The following is a 23,142-nucleotide window of genomic DNA, read 5'->3' as shown; positions in this document are numbered from 1 at the left end:
CTCTTTCCCATAGCTTCATGAACAGCCCTTTCTAGTAAACATACATCCTCCCTAAAGAGCTTGTCAGGAGCAATACTAATCCCTTTACAGTATCTCCAATAACACATACTGATACCCAGCACCAACTCCACTGTTGGTAATCTGTGGTCCAGGAAATAGCTTTGTAGCTAGCATGCCCACTGTCACTGTGAAAAGCTGATTCAGTGCCGTAGAAGGGTACAGTCTCACAACTATCAGATTCTGCATTCTAAGCAACGAGAATTAGGAATCTCAGCAGCCAGCTGAAGCACTGCTCTCTGGTGAGGAGAAAATCCTTATCATAAAAGCAGGAAACAAAAGTTTGGCCTTTTTTTTGATCAATTACAAAAGGATGACAATAAGAACTTTTGTGTTTCACCGTAAAGGCTTAATTATAAAGCCTTCATAAAGTTTCAATAGCAGGTTTAAATAGAAATCTCAAGGCTGCAGGGATGTGATCTTTTCCGAGGGCTAAAACAGACATCTTCATCCTTCTGAACCGAAAAAGACAATCTATGCAATTCAGTTTTCCTTTCTTTTTGTGCGTAACATAAGCAATGCTTATCAACTGACTTAATACTGTACAGCCATATTATGTTTTTTTGCATCAGTTCTTTGTGTTCTCCCCCTTTACCTGGAAAGTATTCTTAAAAAATGAAATTTGCCTTAATCACGGATGATGTGTATCCATCTGAAAGTGCTCATTACCCTAGAAAGAAGATTTTGATGAGACAGAAGGTAGAAGAACAAAAACTGAGTCAAGAAACCTAAACATAATGCTGAGATTTTTAAGACTCTCTTGACAGTCCTACTGACAACAATTCCCCTGGCTTGGGTCTTCCTCCTTGAAGACAAATCTTCTAGATCATGGCACCAGTCATGACATGCAGCATTAACCGTGCTGAATATCTCAAACATGAAGATCACTATGAATCCATAATCATGCAGAACAGCGAATGTCCAAACTATCGTTACCTTCTCCCTCTTAACTCCACAGTATACTGTGCTTAAACTGCAACCAGAAAGAAGCAGACATTTCTCCAAATTATGGGTGGAGAAAATATCTCTTAGCACTCTCAGAAACATGAGGAGGTCATTTGCACAGGGAAACAGTGGAAGCAGACGAAGCCAGTGAGATAAGTATCCCTATCTGCCTGAAAAGATTGTCTGTCACAAGCCTTAGCTTTTAAAAAGTGCACAGCTGAAAGAAAAACACTGGCAATGAAAATCGTCAAAACACAGGAGAGAAAATAAAATTTGATACCTGCTGATTTTTCTGTTGTTGATCCCTATTCTGAACCCCTCTGTGGCAGAAAACCTAGATTTACTTAAATCACAGTAATACAGGAATCTGCAATGCAATGAATGTGAGAAGTTGGCAAGGAAAGCTACGTTTATCATAGAGAAAGGGAAATGACAGTAAAGTCCCCTGTAACTGCAGAACATATAACATTTCACATGTGAATAGCAAACCTGATAATTGATTTTACTATTTATACCGAGGAAGAGGTTTAATATCATAGATGGCATGACACCTTTTACCTCATTGATTGCGATAATTGCTTAGATATTTTCAATTTTTTTCTAACAGAAAAATCTCCAAATTCTGCAGGCAAGGTTTCTACTAAAACATCCACTAAAACCCTGCGAAGCTGACAGTAGTATAAGAGGGCTGGGGAAAACTTGACTAAGTCCTTTTGAAACATTAAACCATGCATCACTACCAAAGGGAGATGTTGATTTTATTCATTGGAAGTTAAATTATTTAAAATAACAGACTCATACAAGGTGTTGGAAAAGGATTGGGTTAAAAACAGGAGTGATAGCTGGTGTTGGGTGCAGGCAATGCATTCTATTCATAATCAGTTTCTTTACCTGTTTCCACTGGGGTATGGGAGCAAGACGGCCCTGCTCTCGTCTGCTGGATGCTTGGTTGTGAACGCGTTCTTGATAAGGCAGGACAGGTTGCTGCATGCCGGGTGTTTTTTAAGGAGGAAAGACAAAATAGTAAAGGAAACTCAAACAAAACCAAAGGAATGGGATACAGAATAAGACAGACAGACATTTAAGAAAAAAAAAATAGAGGACGGGAGAATTCGTTTAGCAAGCAAAATATAAACAGGGAAAAAACATCCAAAAATGGGAAATTACACATCTTTTTGGACCTTCTCTTTATTTTCATTGTTTCTTCAAATCAGCCTGGTTATTCCAGCCAATATGTAGTGGTTGAGGAAACGTTTGATTGGTAAAGAGTGGGATAAAGGTCACCATTCAGAAATGATGTTACACTGCTAACACTGATGCACAGTGTAGCATAGACATATTTGTCCTAGCTTTAAAGTAGCTAGGTCAGGTCCCACTCACAATCTGGCCACGGCAGCACAGAGTTTGGCACAAGCTATGAAGACAGACTATGCAGCAGAGCAAGAACTCAGGCACTTAAACCATACTGAGCCTCATACTGCTGACATTGCACTGCTAGCAGTAGTTTAAAGTGACTCAATCTAACTTCGAAGACAACTACCCTGCAGTTGCAGTAGTTCAGATCCCATCCTGAATAACAGCAGTCATCAGGAAGCGTTACTTGCAATGACACAAATATCCTGATTGCAAAAAAACTCCCAGACATTTATCTGCTGCACTTACATACGCATACAAAACTCAATCACAGTTCACAAGAACAAACAGATGTAACCTGGCATGAAAAAGTTAAAATCAGAAATTGAATGATTGTTCTTAAACATTAGAAGTGGAACGTTCCTCAAAAGCTTTTCAACAGCAATAGTAGTTATAAAAGAAACCTAATTTAAGGTAAGATGTTTGTGAGAGAGATTACATAACATAATACGAAGGCAATAACAGAGCAATAAACTTTTATTAGGACATTCTTCTCCCCCCCATACTCCTAAATTTTAAAATTTTCTCATTTGAGTAAGCTTCACTCTTCTCTAGGAGAGCCTTTGAAGTAGAAAAGCACCACTAGCATCAAGTCCCAAGGAATGCAAGTTATTACTTGTTATTTTCCTCCACAGTTCCAAAATAAAGGGTTTTATTATTCATCTCCTACCTGTCTTCGTAAGCTTGATGACTGCACTGGTGCATTCTCCTCAAACTTGGCCAGTAGCTGGGTTGCCATAGACTTGACTTTATTCTGATTCCCAATGGCAGCATCAATTCTCCTCTCTGTCAGGGCGCTCACCAGTGTGGGTCTTTCTTCTCTGTAGCTTCGCGGGATGTCCTCCTAACAATCAGTGATACCAAAATTTAACAAGATACAACAAGATCACCTTTTCCTCTCTACCTCCTTTGCTGTGATAGGTTTCTAACACTGTAGAAAACAAATCTATTAGTCTGCACTTGAAAGCTCATGTTTTAATTTCCTTTGGCATGTCATCAAAAGTCCTGTTAAACTTTACTTATCTTTTCAACCTTATTTGATACAGTTACCTACCAAAGAGACCACAGTTGAAACACTCCCATTAATCCCTTGACATAAATCAAAAGCCTTTGCTGACAACTCAAAGCATTAAATTTTAACTCACTTGTACTTGGCTTGGCTATATACTCACTTGTATTTGGCTATAAATGTTTCAACTGAAGGACTGACTTAAGGGGCATACTAGAAATGTATGCTTCTTGCATTAACCAAGGCTAAAGTTTAAATATGAATGAAACTTCTGACTATACTGCATGGCTTTAATCTAGTAAAGTTTTATTCTTGGTGTCCTCATCAAACCAAAGTAAATTGCAATAAAAATAGAACATGAGGGAACTGCAACATTTCATTTGTTGTGTACTAGTCTTTCACAAGCATCAGTAAAATATTTGCACCATAGATATGACAAAGTGTAACCTCTAAAGAAGAATTAATTTTTATCTAAAAAATCTCATATAAAACCAGTCTGAATATAGAAAATGGAAGGACTGAAGTGGGAACAAGGGATGTACCATATGTTTTCCTCCCTGACACCTTCCTCACTCTAATACTTACATCCTCAGATTGGCTGGTTTTTCTCCTCTTTCCCGCACCGTCCAGTTCCTTTTCTTTTTTGTCCTGAAAATGGAAGGAGGAAAAAAAACCCACAAATATAAAGATTCTCAAACCTTTCTGGCCTGAGATAAATGTCATCAGTGTACTTAAATAAGCTTTGCAACACAACCGACTAATTCTGTGGGCTCATTCTCCATTTGTTTAAGAAAAGGGTTTTTCCCTGATCCTCCTTAGGGGATTCTTACCTTCAAATCGGACACTCTTCAACACTTTCAACTAACTGGGAACTGAGTAACCAGTTATGTTCCAATACAAAATACATTTCCAAATACTACCATAAGGTTAGGATTTTAAGACTGAAATATACCACTAGGAGTACACATTATGGATGTAACTCTGCAGTTATAAATGTCATGCATTGTCCCATACCAAGAGCTGATGAACACAGGTTCTCTTGTAACACATAGCAGATACACACTTACATGTGCATTTTTAGTACCACCTACTTGGACAGCAGCCTAACAGACACAAGTGTTATCAAGACTGTGGTATGGTTACCTTTGGAGTGCGTTTCCGAGAGATGCTTTGTCCCAGTTTACTGAGAAAAGAGATAGGCGATTTGGTACTGGCAATTAGGGAAGCTTTTTCTTCTGCATTCAGGTCCAGACTATCTGTTAGCAAAAACAGGTAGGACAAGGGAATGCCAAGAATTTTTTTCTGTGGTGCTATGCTTAAATGTACAACTGAAGTACTCACTGATTTTTTTTAACATAACATTCTTTTTCTTAAGTTATCTGTACAAAGTGATTGTAATGCCCAGAACTAATACCTTTCTCAGCTACTCTGCTTTTTCATTTTGCCAAAATCAATTCTCCTTTCGGGGTTTCTAGCCACCCAGAATAAATACTGTGTCTGTTCACTCTATTCATTTTCATATCTAAAGAGCATCATGATCATCAGTATTCTTAAGAAGAGTTCAAAGGTTTGGTAATCATACCTGATACACACTGTATTTTTAAAAGGCTATTAAACATACTTTTTTCCCCCACCAGAATGATAGACTTGAATTAAGATCATCAGTAACAGAGAAAAAGTTGTAACAACATTATTAATATTTAAAGGTAGGCCACATTGATTTGTGTTAGGCAACTGTATCTTTCAGTTCTAATCAAAGATCTTTCATACCTTATTGGCCTGAAGCTAGTCTCACCATTCACGGCTGGTAAATAGGTATAATACTCAGCCAGTGTTTTGAAAAATTACCTACTAAACAACTACTAGCAAGGCATCTCACATTAGCTGAGATAGATGAACCCCCAATAATAGCAAGAAAGCAGAAAAGTTATCTGGTAGTGCTGAAGTGAGTTTAGAACTTTTGAGGACGTTATTTTGCATTAACTCCTTTTTTTGCTCCTGATGTTGCTAACATGGTCTTCATCAGCACCAATAAGTGGTCAACTTTACATTACAAATAGTGAGTGACTAGTATGAGCTCATGCAGAAGCAGCATAAAGGTAACTGAAGCACACACATTGACCCTGAAGCTGTCTTTAAATCTGACAGACATGCCCCAAACTCCTTACCACTAGAGGGGATGGTGTCTTTGAACATCTCATAGAACTGCGTGAGGTACATCACCATTGACAGTTTATCTGGTTCTCCAACAGATGCCATTTCCTTTCCAGTCATAATGGGAGATATTCCAAACTCTTTTTCAGCGATGTCAAAGGCCAGCTGATTATTCTTCTCCACACTGTGCTCATCCAAAGAATCAAAGTCTCTGCAAAGGGCAGAAAGAGGGCATACACCTAATCAAGTAGAAACCAGTCTTCCGAAAGAACTCTGGGATCCATCTCCTTTTTTTTGTTTGTTTTCTCTCTGAAATCTCTCAGGTTTTTTTGCCAGCAACCCTTTCGTATTGCAGAGTTGATGCTACTTAATTACCGTAAACTTTGGCTCAAATGTATTGTTTTTTCATTTTTTGCTCCTCTTCCAAACGTAGATTTTTCTTCTTAAAACTTCATTATGCTCTGAAATACATCTTCACTTCTTCCTTTGCTGGAAGACTCCACTGTTTTCTCCTACATAAAATCTTTTGTGTGCCTGGAACTAAATTAAGCCTTTATTTTTGTCCCCTTTTTTCTTGACTGATCCATATTTTAATTCTGCTGGCTTTTTCCAGAACTTGTAGAGCTATATAAAAACTATATAAAAAGTAATAGTTTGTACGGAGTTATATAAACCATTTTAAAAGCTATTTGAACTTTCCACAAGCTATATTGCTATTAAAGAGAATAGCTCAGGTTAACTCGAGTACACCAACAGAGAAGTAATTCAGTGCACGTGGAAGGGAATAACCATGTAATTTTTCAGCATGCTTTACATTCGATTATGTCTTTAAATACAGCTGTAGCATTTACTTTTTCTAATGTCCTTTTGAGAAGCTGAAGCCATTTCAGATTTCCACTAAAGTACCAGTCTTTGCTACTGTTCCTTATTCCAGACACTTTTCTGATTCTAGAATCTGCGCACTGTTTTAACCAATATATCATATAATAGGATGCGTCTCATTCATCCAGTCAGCATGTTAGTGTACAAACAGCAGCAACATCTCTATGTAGGCTGTGGGTCACTACTTCTAAAAAGAGCAGCCTAAAAGTCTTTAAAAAGAGTTACTGTTAAACAGGAGACTTAAAAAGGACTGTGTAGAGACTTGTTCACAAGAAATTTAACTGAAGCTATGAACTATTCCTGACTAACTTCACATAGAAAAGAGCTTTCAGTCAATAATGCTTTCCAGTCAGTACCAATTTGAATCTTAATTCTGTCGAATCATCCGAAGGGAAAATGACAACACATTTATCTTCATATTCATCAAGCTATTATGACCTTCCACTCTGCTGGTAAATCACTGTACATTAACTTCTATCAAGTTTAATTGAATTAATTTCAATCCATTTCTCCATAAGTCACAAATGCATTGCCTCAGTCTCCATACTATTAGTTCCAAACAACACTAATGTTCTGCCCTTCCCAGTTATCCAAAATAGCCAGTTACTCACATTAAGTCCGGACGGTATCTGTGGATAATGGCACACAAAGCTAGGCCACTTTTCCATGACATCGTGAGATCTGTCACATTAACACCAGCGTATCCATCCGTCTGTCTCTGGCACCAACTGAGCAATTTACTAGAACGAGCTACAGATTCTGGGAGGGGGGGTTGGAAATCACATTTTTAAGTAGAAATGCACAACATCTCTTTCAGGAATTCTAAATACAACATAAAAACCACGAATCAACAAATAAAACCTTCATGTAAACAACAAACTCCTCCTACAGTGAGTAACATAGGACAGAATTCTTATTTTTTTTAAAAAGACTATCATATCTATTTTAGATCCAAGAGAAGATTTTAATTTGCTAGAAAGCAATTATCTAAGTTATAACTTGCCAAGCTTTTCACCCTAGCCCTTGTAAAAGAGCCCCAGGAATTACAAAACAGTCGCAAAGGCTTGTTAAATATGATCAAAAGGATATACAGCAGCACAATACTCTCTAAAGCCCAGACATGCTATTTCTAATGGAAGAACTACAAATGTACTTCTGCAACTTTTTCTTTTCTCTTGAAAGCTTTCCTTTAGAAGCACTGACCTGTTTTGACACTGCCTTACTGCAAGATCTGATGAGATTACAAGCTCAAGGGACATGGTTGCAGGGCAAAGAACAAATCAAAAGATGACATAGCTATTCAGCAGTGAACGAGAGGTTTAGCAGCAAAGTCCATTCTGAGAGTCCCCAAACACTATCTGGGCATCCAAAGGCAAGGTGTGCAAGAGGAAAAGTTCAACATATCCCTCAGGGTACAGGACAAGTAGACAGATACTGAAATGCTTATCACAAGTCATCTAACATTCAGAATAATGCAAGCAAAGTGAGGTTTCATTTGGTTAAGCTAAGAGATGAGATTAAGTAAAGGAAAGAATGAACATGAAAGATTGCACAAGAAATACCTTCTGTTATGGTTGTAAGAATCCCGATTTTATTGTTAGAGTGAATTCAGGCTAGGTTCCTGCACTCTAAGTAAGGACATTGTTATAGGATAAAGGAGGTGAAAAGAAATGTTTGTCTAAGCAAATATGCTTAGAAATTCAACAGCATTATAAAGCAAGGGAAATTAGGCAAACAAAAATATATTTAAATGTTAATGGAAACTTGAAAAATTGGAAACTTAGACTGTTGACGAAACAATTGCTGGATACATTTTCAAAACCAAACGAGACTGGTTAAATAATACTTTAAAGCCCTGCTGCTCTATGGTTTCTGCACTGATCCAGCTGCAGAATACAAAAGGAATAGAACAGTAGCCAGGCCTACCATTCCGAGTCAGCTTTGGTGTTCTGGAGTTCACAAAGTTCTCTATTTCCAGGTGAATGTCTTTCAAGTCTCCTGTATTATACAAATGGCGTACCTAAAATGAGAAAAAAAAATTAAAAATTATCAATATGCCATGCACCCAAGATCCATACAGAAAGAGCAAGAGGACAAGGAGCCATCCCAAGGCGCAAGAATAAAGACAAGTACATTTATGTAGCAGAAATCTCTAGTCCAAGAACCCCAGAACAACAAGGATCAGCTCATCAGTGCTGAACTGACTGCTGCTGCTCAGTGGATACCAAATTGCAATGACAGACTGCTACACTAGATTATCACAAGGAAAATACAGGTGCTCACACACACACACAAATGTATAGATTTCATGCCTCATTACAGAATGGTTAAAGTTATCAAAATCAAAAATTCCTAAAAAGGAATTTATTCAAGTACAGAGGTCTACTCTCGACTGACGTATCTGCTTTTCACTGCTTCACTGCTTCCCCGTTACATTGCCACATTAGGTCACTGTCTGTTCCCAAAACACTAGTGTAGCTTCACCTAAGGAAAGACAAGCATTCAGAAGCACCATTTGTCCAGTTACCTGCTGTGGCCGCAAGAAGTTGACGTTGATATTGGGATACCGGGTGGCAGGATCAATGCTGTAATGGCTGAAGTTTTTACTCACATTCTCAGGGGTGGTCTGAGGCAGTAGCCTATAAATGCTTTCCCTTGGGAAAATAAAATTTAAAAAAAGTTTTGGGTTTTGTTTTGGTTGGTTTGTTTGTTTCAGGTTTTGTTGGCTTTGTGGTGGTTTTTGTTAGGTTTGTTTTTTGTTTGGTAGTTTGTTTTTTGTTGGTTGTTTTGTGTTTGTTTTTTTTTTAAAGAGATGCATCATTACTAATACTGCTAAGTAAATTCTGGAGAGATAGACATTCAGATCAGAAATCTAACCACTTCTGACACCGAATAGCTAAGATTCAGTATATCAAAATCTGCAATTTAATACAACTCCAGAAATCAAAAGGAGGGAAGAAAACAATACATTAAGCATAACTGAAAGGGTTCCCCAGTACACTGAAGACACTGAGACACTGGGGCGACTCAGGAAGAGGGCCACCAAGGGGACTGGAGCACTTGTTCTGCGCGGAAAGGCCAAAGGAACCAGGTTTGTTCAGCGTGCAGAAGAGAAGGCTCAGGAAAGATCTTACTACTGTCTGCAAATGTCTGATGGAGAGGTGATGGAAGTCTGGCTCCAACTGCAGGATTATTATCCTCACATTTTTTTAAATTCAAACAAATGAAATTTTAAATATCCATTGTGCCATATATACAATTTTTAAAATTATACTAGGTTTCTGATGGTCAGAAGCTGCAGTTGCTTAAGTTTAAAATAGGTTCTACTAGCTGTTGCTTTTCTTACTCCCATCTTTTAATTGCCCAAGTTCTGATCTCTAAGAAAACACCCTGAGTCACCAAAACAACACTCAACCAAAGATGAAAAAAACATTAAGAACCCAATACTCCAAAGAAACACAAGATGTTGTTTGCCTTGTATGAAACAAATTGACCGATTTAGGACAACATGAAATAAATGCAGGTTATAGCATCCTTAAAAGGAAATAATAAAAGATATTTACAAGATAATAGGGGATGGCAAGAATTGTCATCTCTGGTACTTTAAAGGCACCTACATCTTCATCTGGTTTGCCTCTGCAAGGCTGGTGACAGTAAGTCAGGCTCACTTTCTCCGTGCAATGCCAATAAGCAACAAAACAGATTCTTCATCTAATTTTTTTAAACTAACACCAAGAACAGCTGCAACATTTCTTATTCCTCTATAAATATACTTCAGTTTATCAGCTTCTTTGGAAATTTTTTCTTCAATTGAATTATACCCACAAGCATCCTCTAAAAACAGTGGAATCTGTACCTCCCATTCTGTTTATATATTTGTACTAGAAGAAACTGGAATGAATGATGAGATGCTGGAGGATTAGATTAGAACTGAATGTGTATTCTTTTTCTCTATTACCTCTCTGCAAGAACTTCCAAAGGACTGGCTCCAAGCGACCAACTTCGTACCATCCAAGCAGAGTCCATTGCAGCTAGAAATCCCCTGGCTATTCCAGTTCCCATCGGCCAAAAGGGCTAATATTATAGTTTACAAAAAAAGCAGAGAAAGCAAAAGCATCAGTTAAGGAAAATTTTAAACAAATAGCAAAAATATATTCAGATGGTAATCTGCTGGGAAATTATAGCTCAGTAATTAGCTTAAAGCTCTACTCCCGCTGGACGAGAAGCCGGCAGATGTATGGTGAATTGCCCCTGAGCTCCCCCAAAGACAACATTCCTCTATTTCCAACAACAATTCATAGCCTGGAGTGCGTTAACAGCTTCTCTTCAAGATTGCACTTTTTAACCAACTACAAAATGCTAATTATTAACAGGCCTACACTAGGCTCTGTAGAGAGTCTAATTGTCCCAATAAGAAGCAGATGGAACAGACACAATTTCAGAAAAATCTCAACACACGTTTTCTTAAGCAAGATCACTAGCATCCTAAATAATCTGTTTTCCCAACACTCCTACCCTCCCTTCAAACTTCCCACTTTAGTATATAATAAACAGCAGCTTTTCTTACAGTAACTCTGTTACAGCCAGCGCATATTTCAGTGATGGGTGCAATGGCTTGTGCTTATGCTTCAATACACAGTTTACACATGGTAAGTTCAAAACACAAACCTCTAGTAGACTGTCCCCAACCAGTGCCACAAGTAACTGGTGGCCATTCTGCTCTCGCACCAGGGCTGCGTTCTCCGATGCATACATGCACGTGAAGTCAAACATGGCCACATCTGGCTGACCATAGTGATTGATGGCAAAGTCCAGCGATGGCAGCTGCTGATTAGTGGAGAAGTCAGCTGCTTCTCTGGCATAGTTTAGCAGAGCCTCCTGGTCCACATTCTCCCGTGAGAGTAATAACTCTGTGTCAGCATAATCCTGCCAAAACCAGAAAAGTAAAAGTGAAATAGTCAAATCCACAAGTTTATTTTAAGACTGGTATACACAATAGTTGGCATTAAAATTCTGACAAATCCACTGATACAGGTTTGCCCTCTAATTTTTTTCATTCCTATCTGTGTTTATGCTTCCAAGAGAAAATTTGTAAATCTCTTATTGCAAATAGTAATCAGTCCTGCCAGTATTTCTGACTGTGAAAGGGCTAAGAAACTTCTGAGCATTTCTCATCACACACTTCAGACAAAAGGCATGAGACTCCAATCCTTATTTTTTCATTTGTGGCCAAACTACTTTTACGTCAGCTTCTGTCAGAATAAGATATAGGTAATTTCCAATACTTTCTTCACTCCCTGATTTTTCATTCCCATAAAATGAGGGAAGCTCAACTAAGCTATCAAATGTACTTTAAGTATATTTTGTCTTAACATGAATGAAATCCCCAAATCTACACAGGGATACAAATTTGGAGAGGATAGGTCTTGTAACACTCTTCTGATGGCTCAGAATACTTCAGAAAGGCATTAATCATACATATTTGTGATCTAAAATATATCTGTATAAAAACATTACATGGTGGAAGAAGAGCATGTTTCCCTTCTTTCAGCATACCAAAAGCAAATTGTCCCAAAAAATGTTCGTTTATAGAGAATATAGGAAAAGTTAATACCCACATGCCGTATCACTCCTTTTTCCAGTAAGCTCTGTTTTTTGGCAGTCATGACAAAGTAGTGTGTATCATCTTTGTAGTAGACAATGTTCTCCAAGTCAATACCTTGTGATAGAACAAAAGACATGGCAGTGAAGGAACAAATTGCACATTACGTGCAACACAAGAGTTCTATCAGAAGAAAGTAAATTGAAGCTACATGGTTAGAAAGCCTTAGAAAGAGAATGCCAAGCAGTTTCCTCCCATGCTTTTTATGACTTTAAAATCTGAATCTTCAGCAAAACCACAAACAGCACATTTCACCTACATATAGCTACATCTTTTAAAGAATGTCTTTATCATCACAGGTTTGCATTCAGATGTGGAGTGCAACAAGCTGAGCTCAGGATTCAGACTTTTCCTATTTAGAGCTCGGATTTCCTGAAAACCATCAGGGAAACACGCTCTCCACTTCTGAATAAAAGTTACACACATCTGAATTATACATATCTGCTTTGTACAGCTGTATAGAACAGCTGTAAAAATGGGGAAGTTAGATTTCAGAGACAGCAATGACCGACTTCCTTGCACAAGATGTTCATTTATTGATTAAACATGATACTTGAGTTACAAAGTTGTAATAATAAAGACAAATAGTTTTCACTGGAAATCTGGCAATTGCTGGCAAACCTGTGGCTTCTCGTAGATCCTGGAAGAACTTCTGGTTGAATATGAAGGCCACACCACTGATCTCTTCTACTTTGGCTTCAGCTGTGGTGTTGCGATTGATGAAGTTTGCTGTGATAGCAATTGCTAGTTTACCACGGAACTCTTTTCGGCGAAACCCTACAGAGGAAGGATACAGGAGTAACATCAAAAACTAGAGCACACCTTCAGAGAGGCTCAGCATGCCGTAGACAGGTGCTCTCACAAAACAGAGAGAGAGTGGATCTCATGAATTACAAACTCCTCCACAAAGAAAGCAACAATTGCTTCATCAGAAAAATAAAAGCTCGTGTTTAGGGAAAAAGCTCCCCTCTCTTTCTTACCTCTTTTCCAAAAACTGCAACTTGCAACAAAAATATTAAGATAGAATTCTCTACTACACAGAATAATATCAACACTTCAATTCCTACTCCGAAAAGTAAGAGCGACAACATTACTCCAGTAAAGAAAAAATGTAGGAAAAATTATCCAGGTCAAAAGACCTAATTCCTTTGCTAGTGGATAGGAAGAGGAAAAAGACAACCCACAGGTCTTTGATATAAACAGATTTTTACATGGACCTTTAATCTCCCTACTACTCATCAAATCTCTTTCCAGATTTTGATTGGGTTCTTAAAGACTATTTTTGTTCTAACTGATTTAAGAATAAGGTCTATTTGAAAGAGAATTATGGACACATTATTACCTTCCAAAGTGTTCCTCCTGCCATCCCCTCCAATGATTACTTCAAACTCATACTCCGATACTGGATGGGTTTTTGGATGGACCAATGCACGCCAACCTATTCCTGTTGATAAACTCTAAGTTAATGACAATATAAACAGTGTTCATAATAGAGTAAATACATAAAACCACTTCTCACTATCCGTAATCCCTTCCTCACATGGTCAGTAAAGATACACTGCAGGACAGCTATATTGTTGACAAGGCTATTACTGACTTGTGCAGCCACTCTGTGTGAATTAGAGGCAGAGACATCTCCAGTAAACCCCTCCTGACTATTACCTTTAAGGATCACTACAACCTTTATAGCTTCTCTACTATCTATTCAATTAATAGGATGCCAAAAAACAAGTAATCCACCATTTCCCATGGTAATCAGAGAACAGGTTTCACAAGACAGAAAAAGCATAACGGGAATCATTCACTGATATAAATACCCTCAGTGAATGCAAGGAAAGGAGTTGCTCTAAAAAGGTATCTTCTAAGTGTAATAGGCTTAAATATTTTAGGAGTCATTCTGATCTACTGTGTCTTGGTCTATTTCTGCGTAGTACTTAAGGCGATTTTGTTTCATATAGTAACTAATTCGGATTTGTCACCAGAAAAAATAAATCCTACTAAAAATTCAAGCAAAAGTGTATTAATAATTATTTTTATTAATGGAGCCCGAGGAAAGGACTTAAGAGTCATAAGCAGGGTTAAGGAGTAGGAGTCTCTGTATCCTACCATAACTTCCCCTTTCTTTACTACCCGTTTCAATGCTACTTGCTTTCATTCTCCTGATCCTCTGGAGGGTAAACAAGTCCCTGAAATTCCACATTGACATGGATCTCTATTCCCAAGATCAAGGCAACCTTCAAAAGGATAAGCTGGAGCTGACGGATACCTGCAAAAAAAGCAGATGATAAGAAAAGGAAAAGAAAAGAGCACAAGTGCCCATGCATCTCTCTTTGATATTACTGATTCAGTTGCTATTTTCCTTTTCCCCACTGTGTCTCCAGCACTTCATCCAGGCAGCACTGGTGTCCAATATCACTGCATGCCAAGAAACTTCTATATAGCTGAAAACACAGCCCTTTTCAAAAAATAAAAAGTAAATACTTTTTTAATGTTTCTGTCCCCAAATCAGCAACAAGGGAAACAACCAGAACATGCACTGCAGGACAGGGAGGGAAGAGAGCACAAGCAGGACTGCACTTTTGTCACAGGTGGTAACTAGCCATTTGATCAGCCTAGCTGTAATATCAAACTGCACCTTCATCCTAACACCTTTGTGTTAGTGAGGGTACATAAGTTCCTCACCACCTCTTTCCTCTTCAGTCAACACAGGTAGTGGGTATGAAAATGACAGTGTGTAAACTCTATTAATTTGAAGGAAGACACCTTACTGTCATATTTCAGATACTGAAATGAAAAAATGCTCCTCTTAAACACTAAATTTAATCTGTGCTGAGATACAAAAAACAACATGCATAAAGTACTTGATGAGTAAAAATGACAAGAAATTGGAAGGGAAAAAGCAATCTGCAAGACTGAAGTTCCAAAGATCTTTCAGTTTTACCATTCATTGCAAATTAAAATAAAAAGTCTTTGCTTTGGACAAGAAGTCAAATCTTATCTATTATGTTTGTTCCACTTTGTACTTCCCCCTTATGCCCGATGGAGAACACAGACTGGTGGGCAAAACCTGGTTGTGCCAGATCCGGTAAATTTTTGAAAAGAAAAGCTGAAAAATTGTAACTTCTGCTCCACCAAAGGAGACTGATTTCTCAGAATCTGAGAATCATCAAAATTTTAGTATGTAAACCTCTGTTTAATCAAAACTTATTCATAGGTTGGCAGCGTTCCTGAAAATATCTTCATTACTCTTCCAAAAATTAACAAAGCCAAAATTGTTCCTCCTTTCTCCAGATCAAAATTCACAATATTCTTCAAAAGCATTCAGTAATTTTTCTTTTTCATAAGTCACTTACAACGCTCAAGAGAAACAGAATAATGTGGCAGCTGCACGAACGTAACAGCAAAAATAAGAAAATTATCCGTTAAGACGGTTTGAAACTTAAATGTACTTTTCAGTGTAGGAAAAAGCTATGCCTTGGAAAGGTATAAAAGACAATAGATATATATTGCATGTGTGATAATCTCATGACACAATGTATTTCTTTCACATCTAGGTCTAGCCCGAAACGTATGACACAAAGGTAATGTTGAATTGTACCATAAGGACTTGAAAGCAGTGATTGGCATAGGCTGAATTTTAATGAGTCACTGCATGCCCTCACCTATTTTCTCCTGTGAAGAACAAGTGTTGCTGTGTCTAGCTGTGGCTGTACTTACTGATATGGTCTATGGATCCTGCACAGAATTTGCCATAAAACTTTTTGGCGCCAAGACCCCTCAAGTCATGTATGGTGAATGGCCACAAATGCAGCACGTTATTGCGGGAAAAGGCATCCCTCTTCTCTATGACCACCACCTTGGCTCCCAGGAATGACAGGTCGATGGCTGTACGAAGGCCACAGGGTCCAGCCCCAATTATCAGACACTGCAAAACAACCAGCACAGAGTAACTTTACAGTCCTAGGAGGAAACAGGTATTTTTACTGCAGCTTCCAAGCATCCCACAGCTCTTAGGAGTAAGTGCTCTTTGTCTGCAACATAAGCTGAAATTTCAGATCAATCTTTCTATTGTTACCTGCCATGTTCTGCCACTGACATGTTAAAGCAGTAATCACAACCTGGAAATAAAGCATATCAGAGCAGCGAAAAGTTTTGAGAAACAGGCAAGTAAACTGCCTGTTTGCAACCCTTGTTTTAAGAAGGGCTGCCAAGGTGTACTATGTAAGCTATGTAAGCCCCTGGAGAACAGAAGTATTTCTGAAGGCTTCTCCCTCCCCTATTCCATCCATTGGGTTTTTTCTTTTAAAAAAAAAAAAGGTGATGGTAAGTTTTCCTCTCATCTTTCAAAGTATGAAGTGGTCTTTCTTGAGAAAATCTTCTGTAACACTAAAAATTCCTCGTCAGCAGTGAGCAGCATAGCAATGGCTATGACAGGTAAACACACGAGATGCCAACGTTTTTATAAACATCAGTGTAGCACAGACAGCAGTCAAGTCAGAGTACTCTAACTTATGCCTATGCTGCTGCTTCTACTACTGTGGCAAAAGAAACTTCAGGAAAGTAAACATAACGTAAGTACAAACTTTGTGTGACTAGACAACTTTTACCAAAATATGTTTTCTCCAACCTAACCTTTATTATATCAAAGCTCTTTCATCTTCTTGTATCTTTTTCCACTCTACTCAAAAAGACTATCAGAGGTTAATAAACAACTTGAGAATGTAAAATACTTGCATATCTAGCGTTGGAAGTACTTTCTGAGAAATGAATGGTACAGCAAGATCATTTCTTTCATAATTAAAAAGCTAAGATAGTCAGTTGCCACTTCTTACCCACAGAAACTGAGGTCCATAAAGAAAGCTGGCATGGGTATGTGTACTCACAGGAATATAGTACACAGTCCTTTTTGTCATATAATTTTTGTACTTTGATTTCTATTGAGTATCAGCCAGACCCACAGATTAAAGACCTAGCAACAGCAGTCACCATGTAGCAATGCGAGTATTTTCCAGATCCTTACATACCCTTACGGCTGGACAACAAAGCTCTTTGAGATATTCTTAAGTAGCTAAAACTTAACCAGAACCCAGCCTTCTGATAAACAGTATGTCCCAAACCAAAGCTCTTTGTTCACTGGTCATCCCCATATGCCAATTTTTACAGGTCACCACATTTTCACTAGTTGTTCACTGAGGGCATAAATTCTGCAGTAATGTGAAAATGCAAATATAAAGCCTGAAGGATGAATAAAACAGTACAAGTTACATCAGTGACAACATAACAACTGACATGCAAATTACCGTGTAAGATAAGAAGTCACATAAATCTGAGGGCAGAGATCCAAGTCTAGAGGAAAGGAAAGGGGAGAATAACAGCACTGCTTCTTTAGTAGCTTCAGGAACCTGAAGGCGTATGGGAGAAAAGGCAAGCCCATCCACTGAGCTATTAAACTCCTAAATAGACTTGTATATTGAACAGGTGTCCAATTTGTCATTTGTTAAAAGGGATAATCAATTAAGATCTAATATATTCTTCCAATTTAATATTGTTGTCTTTGTAGGTAAGTATAACTCTCAAACAACACTTAGTCTTTCTTCTTTTAAACTTTTAAGAAAGTCAGCTGAGCATATTATATTCATCCAGGTAATAATTTTGCTTGTCTGACAACTATAATCTTCAAAAGAGCCTGGATTCAATAAACAAGAAAACCACACTGAGTTGGGTGACTTTTATTCTTTGATAACTTTCCCCATATAAGATAGTTATGATGGAGTACACAACAGCAAAGGAATTGTATTAAAATCAGAATATTCAAACTGAGGCCTATGTAATCTAATTATAAATTAATTGCCTCTAATTTTGTCACAAAAACGCAAAAAAAAAAAATTTCTCTACAACCTTCTCCCCTGCCCCCAAACAAGGATGTGGTTAACATCATCTAGGTTACATTTAAGACTTAGATGTTCTGGATGTAAAATACATGATATTTGGTGAAGTAATTCATAGTCAAAGTTGTCTTTTTTTTTTCCACCATCACAAAAACATTAAATTATGTTGTTATAAAACACAGCAAGTTTTAAGCACAATTAAAAACAGAAGAAAAGATTCTGCTCCCTTTTCCACCTCTAAAACTTCTTCCAGTTTCAGATTTCTTGCAGAAACCTACCTTCTGATACTCTCACAGCCAGCAGTAACTACATGAGATGCCAAGTACAGCCAAGTAAATAAAGGCAGCTACTCTTGTTCCTTGTTCCCCTTCCCCTCAATGACTCCAAGCAACTGATGTAACTCCATGCACTAAAGCTGTCTCACCCCTCAGAAACACTTCTTGCTCAAGATCTTTCAGACAGATTATACTAAATTTAGAGTAACACCACCATGGTAAAGGAACATTAAATGCAAAGTGAAATCCTGTATTCTGTGTATAACCAGTGAAGAGAGAGTACCATCTGTAACTATTTACATTTGAACAACCCATCACATCCAAGTCTTGCTTTCGTGAACGCTGATTATCTGAAGTCTGGTTAACCTGGACGCTGGCCATGTGATGTACTAACTGCCCAACTCCAGTCACAGCACTTCATCCCTGACCAATTTTTAAACGGGCAAGTAAGAGCTACACTACAGGGGATGAGAACTTCAAAGTTGGTATATGTTCATGTGTATAGAAGCTGAGCTTCCTAAAGAAATGACTGACTTCTGTTCTAATAACATGGCTAAAACCCTAATCTTTATTTTAAATTCTATCATCTCAACATGTCCACTTAAATTTCTGTATTTTTTCATCAGTGGTTTGCAAATTACATTAAATATTAGGAATATAAAACTAAGTGAGATAGTAAACATCAAATCAGGTATTATTCAGTTCTCAAAAGGCCTCTCCTTTGAATAGCTATGATTGTCTCTTAGGAATTACATACAAACATGTAATGGCAGATACTATTATGATAGGAACCAAGTAATTAACAGAAACATACAAAAAAATAAAAGAAATAATACATACATTTATCATTTCTTTACATTAAAAATTTCAAAGTTTATATGTAAAGGCATACAAAAATCATTTATCATCACAGGTATACATTCTTTAAGACATACTAACAAAAAAATTAACTAAATGTCACTTTCAGCTGCCAATTGCACTACTCAAAACGGTGTGAATCCCAAATCCATAGTCATATACGTTTCTGTGTTGGGGCAGAAGGAGGTGCCACCTTTAATTTATTCACCATCCACCTTTTTCACTTGTGTTTCTATACAGCATCTCACCAACAGCTTCTTAGAAAGACTGGCAAATTACTCTCTGGTCTGCCTCCACTCCTCTTCCTCTTTTCCTTTACTCTCTTCTCCTTGTCACCCACACAGGAGAGCAGTTATGGAATAAGCCCTCGCATTCCTCTAGTAGAGATTAATTCAGCATGATCGCTGACACATCCACTGCCATCATTCTCCCCTCTCACCCCTCTGGTCCTTCACACCAACACCAGCAAGTTCTGAGGCTTCTCTCTCATCATTAAATGAGGGAGAGTCATGCATGCCCCCATGAATCTCTCTGTTTATCTCACCAGCATCTCATCTCCAAGATCACTGCATGCCACTTCTACAATCACTCTCTCGATCCTGTTTCTCCAATTCCATCCTACACTCTCTAGCTTGGCTTTGGTGCACGAAATAGGCTAAGCTTTTGGACTACACAAAATCTCTACCACACTTCTTAGTCAAACATCACTCCCAGTATGCTTTACCCTTTTTACTCACTTTTCAACTGCACTTAAAGAGATTTTTTCTGGAAAGTTGGCTACATGTATTTCTTGAAAGCGTGTCCTTTTCTGATTTCTTTTAAGATTCAGTACTCCTCTATGTCTCCAACTATTCTTTCAGAGCACTATCTGAAGGACTTTGCTCATTTCTCCCACTCCCCTCACTGCCAGCTTCCCACAGGGCTTTGCCCGTCATCTCTTTACCGTTTTCCTCTACAATTTGCCTTTGCATCACTTCATTGGCAGACACTGATTCAATCAGCTTGTCAGTGCTGCAGATTCACAGAACTTTTCCAACTCAAGAGATGACTACTTTTTGCACAAGCTAAAATCTCTACCTTTCTGACGTCTCCTCATGGCTGCCTAGTTGTCAGTTCACACCCAACATGATAAAATGAAGTTCTAACATCCTTCCAAACTCACCTCACCACTTCCCCTCTAGAAAAGTGTCACAATCTATTTTCTGAATGTCTTTCATAGCTGGATGTCAGCCTCTCCTCATATCTATTTTTTTGTACATCCCCATAATCCAAGCCCCACACTTATTCTTCCATTAAATCTCTTCTTTCATGTTGCTCCTCTATTATCAAAGCAACCTTCAGTGTTAACAAATACAGTCTTGCCCACTAAGATATATTCAGAGCCCAGATGCAAAATCACTCTTTTAGTCTATTACTTCACATAAATTAAAATATCCCTACATTCTTCCGCAGCTTCTTCAATCTCTTTCTCATTAAAACATAACCCACCAGTCTTCATTTCACAGCCTTTAACACCCTATTTCAGTTCTACCCATCATGTTTCATTCAAAATAAGAGCAATTCCTGAATCCAATGAATGTAAAGTACAGTCAAACTTTCAGAAAAACAATTTTGAATTTTTCTCCATGATGTCCATAGTGTTTGGAAGGTTTCTTCCTAAACATACACAAAAATCATTACATTTATCTTCCTGTAAGTCCTTCCTTTCTTATGCTGCCTGGAAAATCTAAATGTTAACAGCAGTTGGACTTTTGGGGTGTTGAAGCTACTGTCCACCACGATTATCAACAATGCTCAATTGTTTTACTGTTTTTCAAGTTAATCTATATGCACCTGTTATCTATCATCTGATGTATCAATTGTAAACTTTTTGAGGAAACTGTTACCTTTACAAGACCTCAGACAAGTGCACCTTGGTCCATTAGTAATGTTTCCAAGTGTTATTGCAGTAATTAATTATAAATGCCACCATCCATATGAAAATGGCCACTGGAAAGTGAAATAGAATAAATAATCAAGAAACTAATAGAGTTTTCTAATATCTAATTGGGAATTAAACTTCAGTCCACAGATCTGAAATGACTGACATACCCTAAACAGAATATATTTCCCCCTCAGTTCTCCACTGAGGAATTAGTCATTAATTCCTCCTATTAAGATATTTCCTTCTCCCAAAAGGTGAATATTCACGAGAAGCAGCAGCATCTATTGTCTTCAATGAAGGAGGACAGAATCCTGTTCTAATTTTATCATATTCTGCATTATCTTCCTTTTTTAAAAAAGGAAGAGTGTATAATTATTTGCAAAAATAAGCTATTCCATTCACTTTTCGATGAATGATATAAAGAACTGCTTTCAGTAACAACAAAACAAATAAATAAGCTCATATTGTACAGTCCAACAAGGGTGCAGCATATAAACACCAGCTCACAATAACTCAGGTTAAAAAAAAATTGAGGGGGTGTGTGTAAAAGTAGGAATTCCTGCAGTAAATACCACACATACCAACCTTTCAAAAGAATTGGTATGAGTTACCACAGCATTTTTTTTTTCTTCTCTGAACCTGGAATACAAATGGTTACTTTCTAAATAATGGTAAATAGAATATTTGGGCTAATTAGCAATAAAGTTCACTCTTCTTGAGAGAGTCATGAGAATTTTCAAATTAAAATTGGAAATTTCCTAACATACATATTTTGTACCTAGACTCCAACCGCAAATTTCACGTTCCTGTTATTGTCTAGTAAAAAATATTAAAAAAAGCCTAGCAAGATTAAAGGTTTACTAATTAAGATTTCCTAAGTCATCTATAGTATTGGTGCCACAAAAACGTAAAACATAGAAATTTGCAGGCTGCTTCTCCTGAATAAATTGCAAATATTCTGGTCATTCCCAAGAATTTCCATTTAGCTTCCCCTATTCAGGTGGGCAGTCAAATTTGGTAGTAGCAAACACAATTTTTGATTGCAAGTCAAATGCTAACAAATTGCGGCTATATTATAAATAGCACATGCGAGAATATTCCTGAATCTTCCCTAGGCTTATACCGACACCAGGCAAACATCTTTCTACATCCAGACATTTTTACTGTGTATTCCAGAGACAAACTGGGTAATAGTTGTCTTGACTACCATGAATAAATCTCTTACCTTCGTGTTGGCGCATGCTTTCCCCTTCTTATAGTCCTTATGGCTGCCTCTTTTATCCAATTTAGCCCACAAGGCTTTGGCTTTCCAGTAATTGAGCTTGGACTTGAGTTTGTGATAGAAAGAACGATAGTCCTTGGGCTTTAGTTCTAGGTAGTCACAGAGCTCTTGGAAAGCTTTGAGAGTCCCCTTGCAGGTTGAAGCCTGGACAAACCTGTCGAAGAGAACATGAGCCTGGTTCACCTTCTCATTCTTACTTTCCTCCATGCTTCACGCTTCCCAGTTGCCCTGGGGGGCAGCTGTTGTCTTCCAGTCTGCCAGATTTCCCGATGTTGCTCTGTCGAGCCACTTTCACCTCTGGCTTACAAGCATTATTAACCTATAAAATAAAAAGAAGAAAATGTAACTGAGCTTGCTCTTTTTTTTCATTTTCCAAAAGTCTGTCTAAACCTGCTGAACTGAGAGCCCAGATTCTCAGTAGCTAATAACGCATCAGTCCTAAGTCAGTCAACTGGTCAATATCCTGAGGATTCCTGCCCAAGTTGACTGAAGTGGAGCCATCCAAAGCTCACTAAGCCTCAGTGCAGACAGTGGGACATCTCCCCTCTACTAAATCACAAAATACTTTAACCTGAGCCAGTCCCTAGAAAGTTTTGTCAAAACTCTTTTCACATGAACAGCAGAGAAGTTACAAGTAAATCAGCAGATGTTATGTGATGTTTGGAAGTAGGCAGAGGTTTTAAAACAAAAGATACAGACTTACTAATGTAGCAGTCACTGTGATAACACTACAGCAATGGTTACATGCTGGTCTTAAAAACACTACTACCACAAAGTACTTTAGGAGTTAGTA

At 37.9% G+C, this 23,142-nt stretch overlaps 1 protein-coding gene across 1 annotated transcript in view; it reads right to left on the bottom strand.

Annotated features, from left to right (window-relative positions):
- Nucleotides 1-22,634, bottom strand: part of MICAL3 (microtubule associated monooxygenase, calponin and LIM domain containing 3) — a gene marked incomplete at its 3' end in the record, with an annotated part of 66,300 nt that extends 43,666 nt beyond the window's left edge. The window contains exons 1-15 of the mRNA XM_009701363.1: nt 22,293-22,634; nt 15,840-16,047; nt 14,272-14,388; nt 13,465-13,566; nt 12,744-12,899; nt 12,079-12,179; nt 11,129-11,386; nt 10,419-10,534; nt 8,988-9,114; nt 8,387-8,480; nt 7,072-7,219; nt 5,593-5,789; nt 4,568-4,680; nt 4,010-4,072; nt 3,086-3,259 (exon numbers count right to left, since the gene is read on the bottom strand). Of these exons, the coding sequence (XP_009699665.1) occupies nt 3,086-3,259; nt 4,010-4,072; nt 4,568-4,680; nt 5,593-5,789; nt 7,072-7,219; nt 8,387-8,480; nt 8,988-9,114; nt 10,419-10,534; nt 11,129-11,386; nt 12,079-12,179; nt 12,744-12,899; nt 13,465-13,566; nt 14,272-14,388; nt 15,840-16,047; nt 22,293-22,556 (2,238 nt within the window). The remainder of the gene's footprint in view (nt 1-3,085; nt 3,260-4,009; nt 4,073-4,567; nt 4,681-5,592; nt 5,790-7,071; nt 7,220-8,386; nt 8,481-8,987; nt 9,115-10,418; nt 10,535-11,128; nt 11,387-12,078; nt 12,180-12,743; nt 12,900-13,464; nt 13,567-14,271; nt 14,389-15,839; nt 16,048-22,292) is intronic.
- Nucleotides 22,635-23,142: the final 508 nt, after the last annotated feature.

Source organism: Cariama cristata, unplaced genomic scaffold (genome assembly GCF_000690535.1).
Source record: "Cariama cristata isolate BGI_N322 unplaced genomic scaffold, ASM69053v1 scaffold25325, whole genome shotgun sequence".
NCBI lineage: Eukaryota > Metazoa > Chordata > Aves > Cariamiformes > Cariamidae > Cariama > Cariama cristata.
The sequence above is the reverse complement of the archived record's forward strand: the minus strand, read 5'-3'. Positions and strand labels throughout refer to the sequence as shown.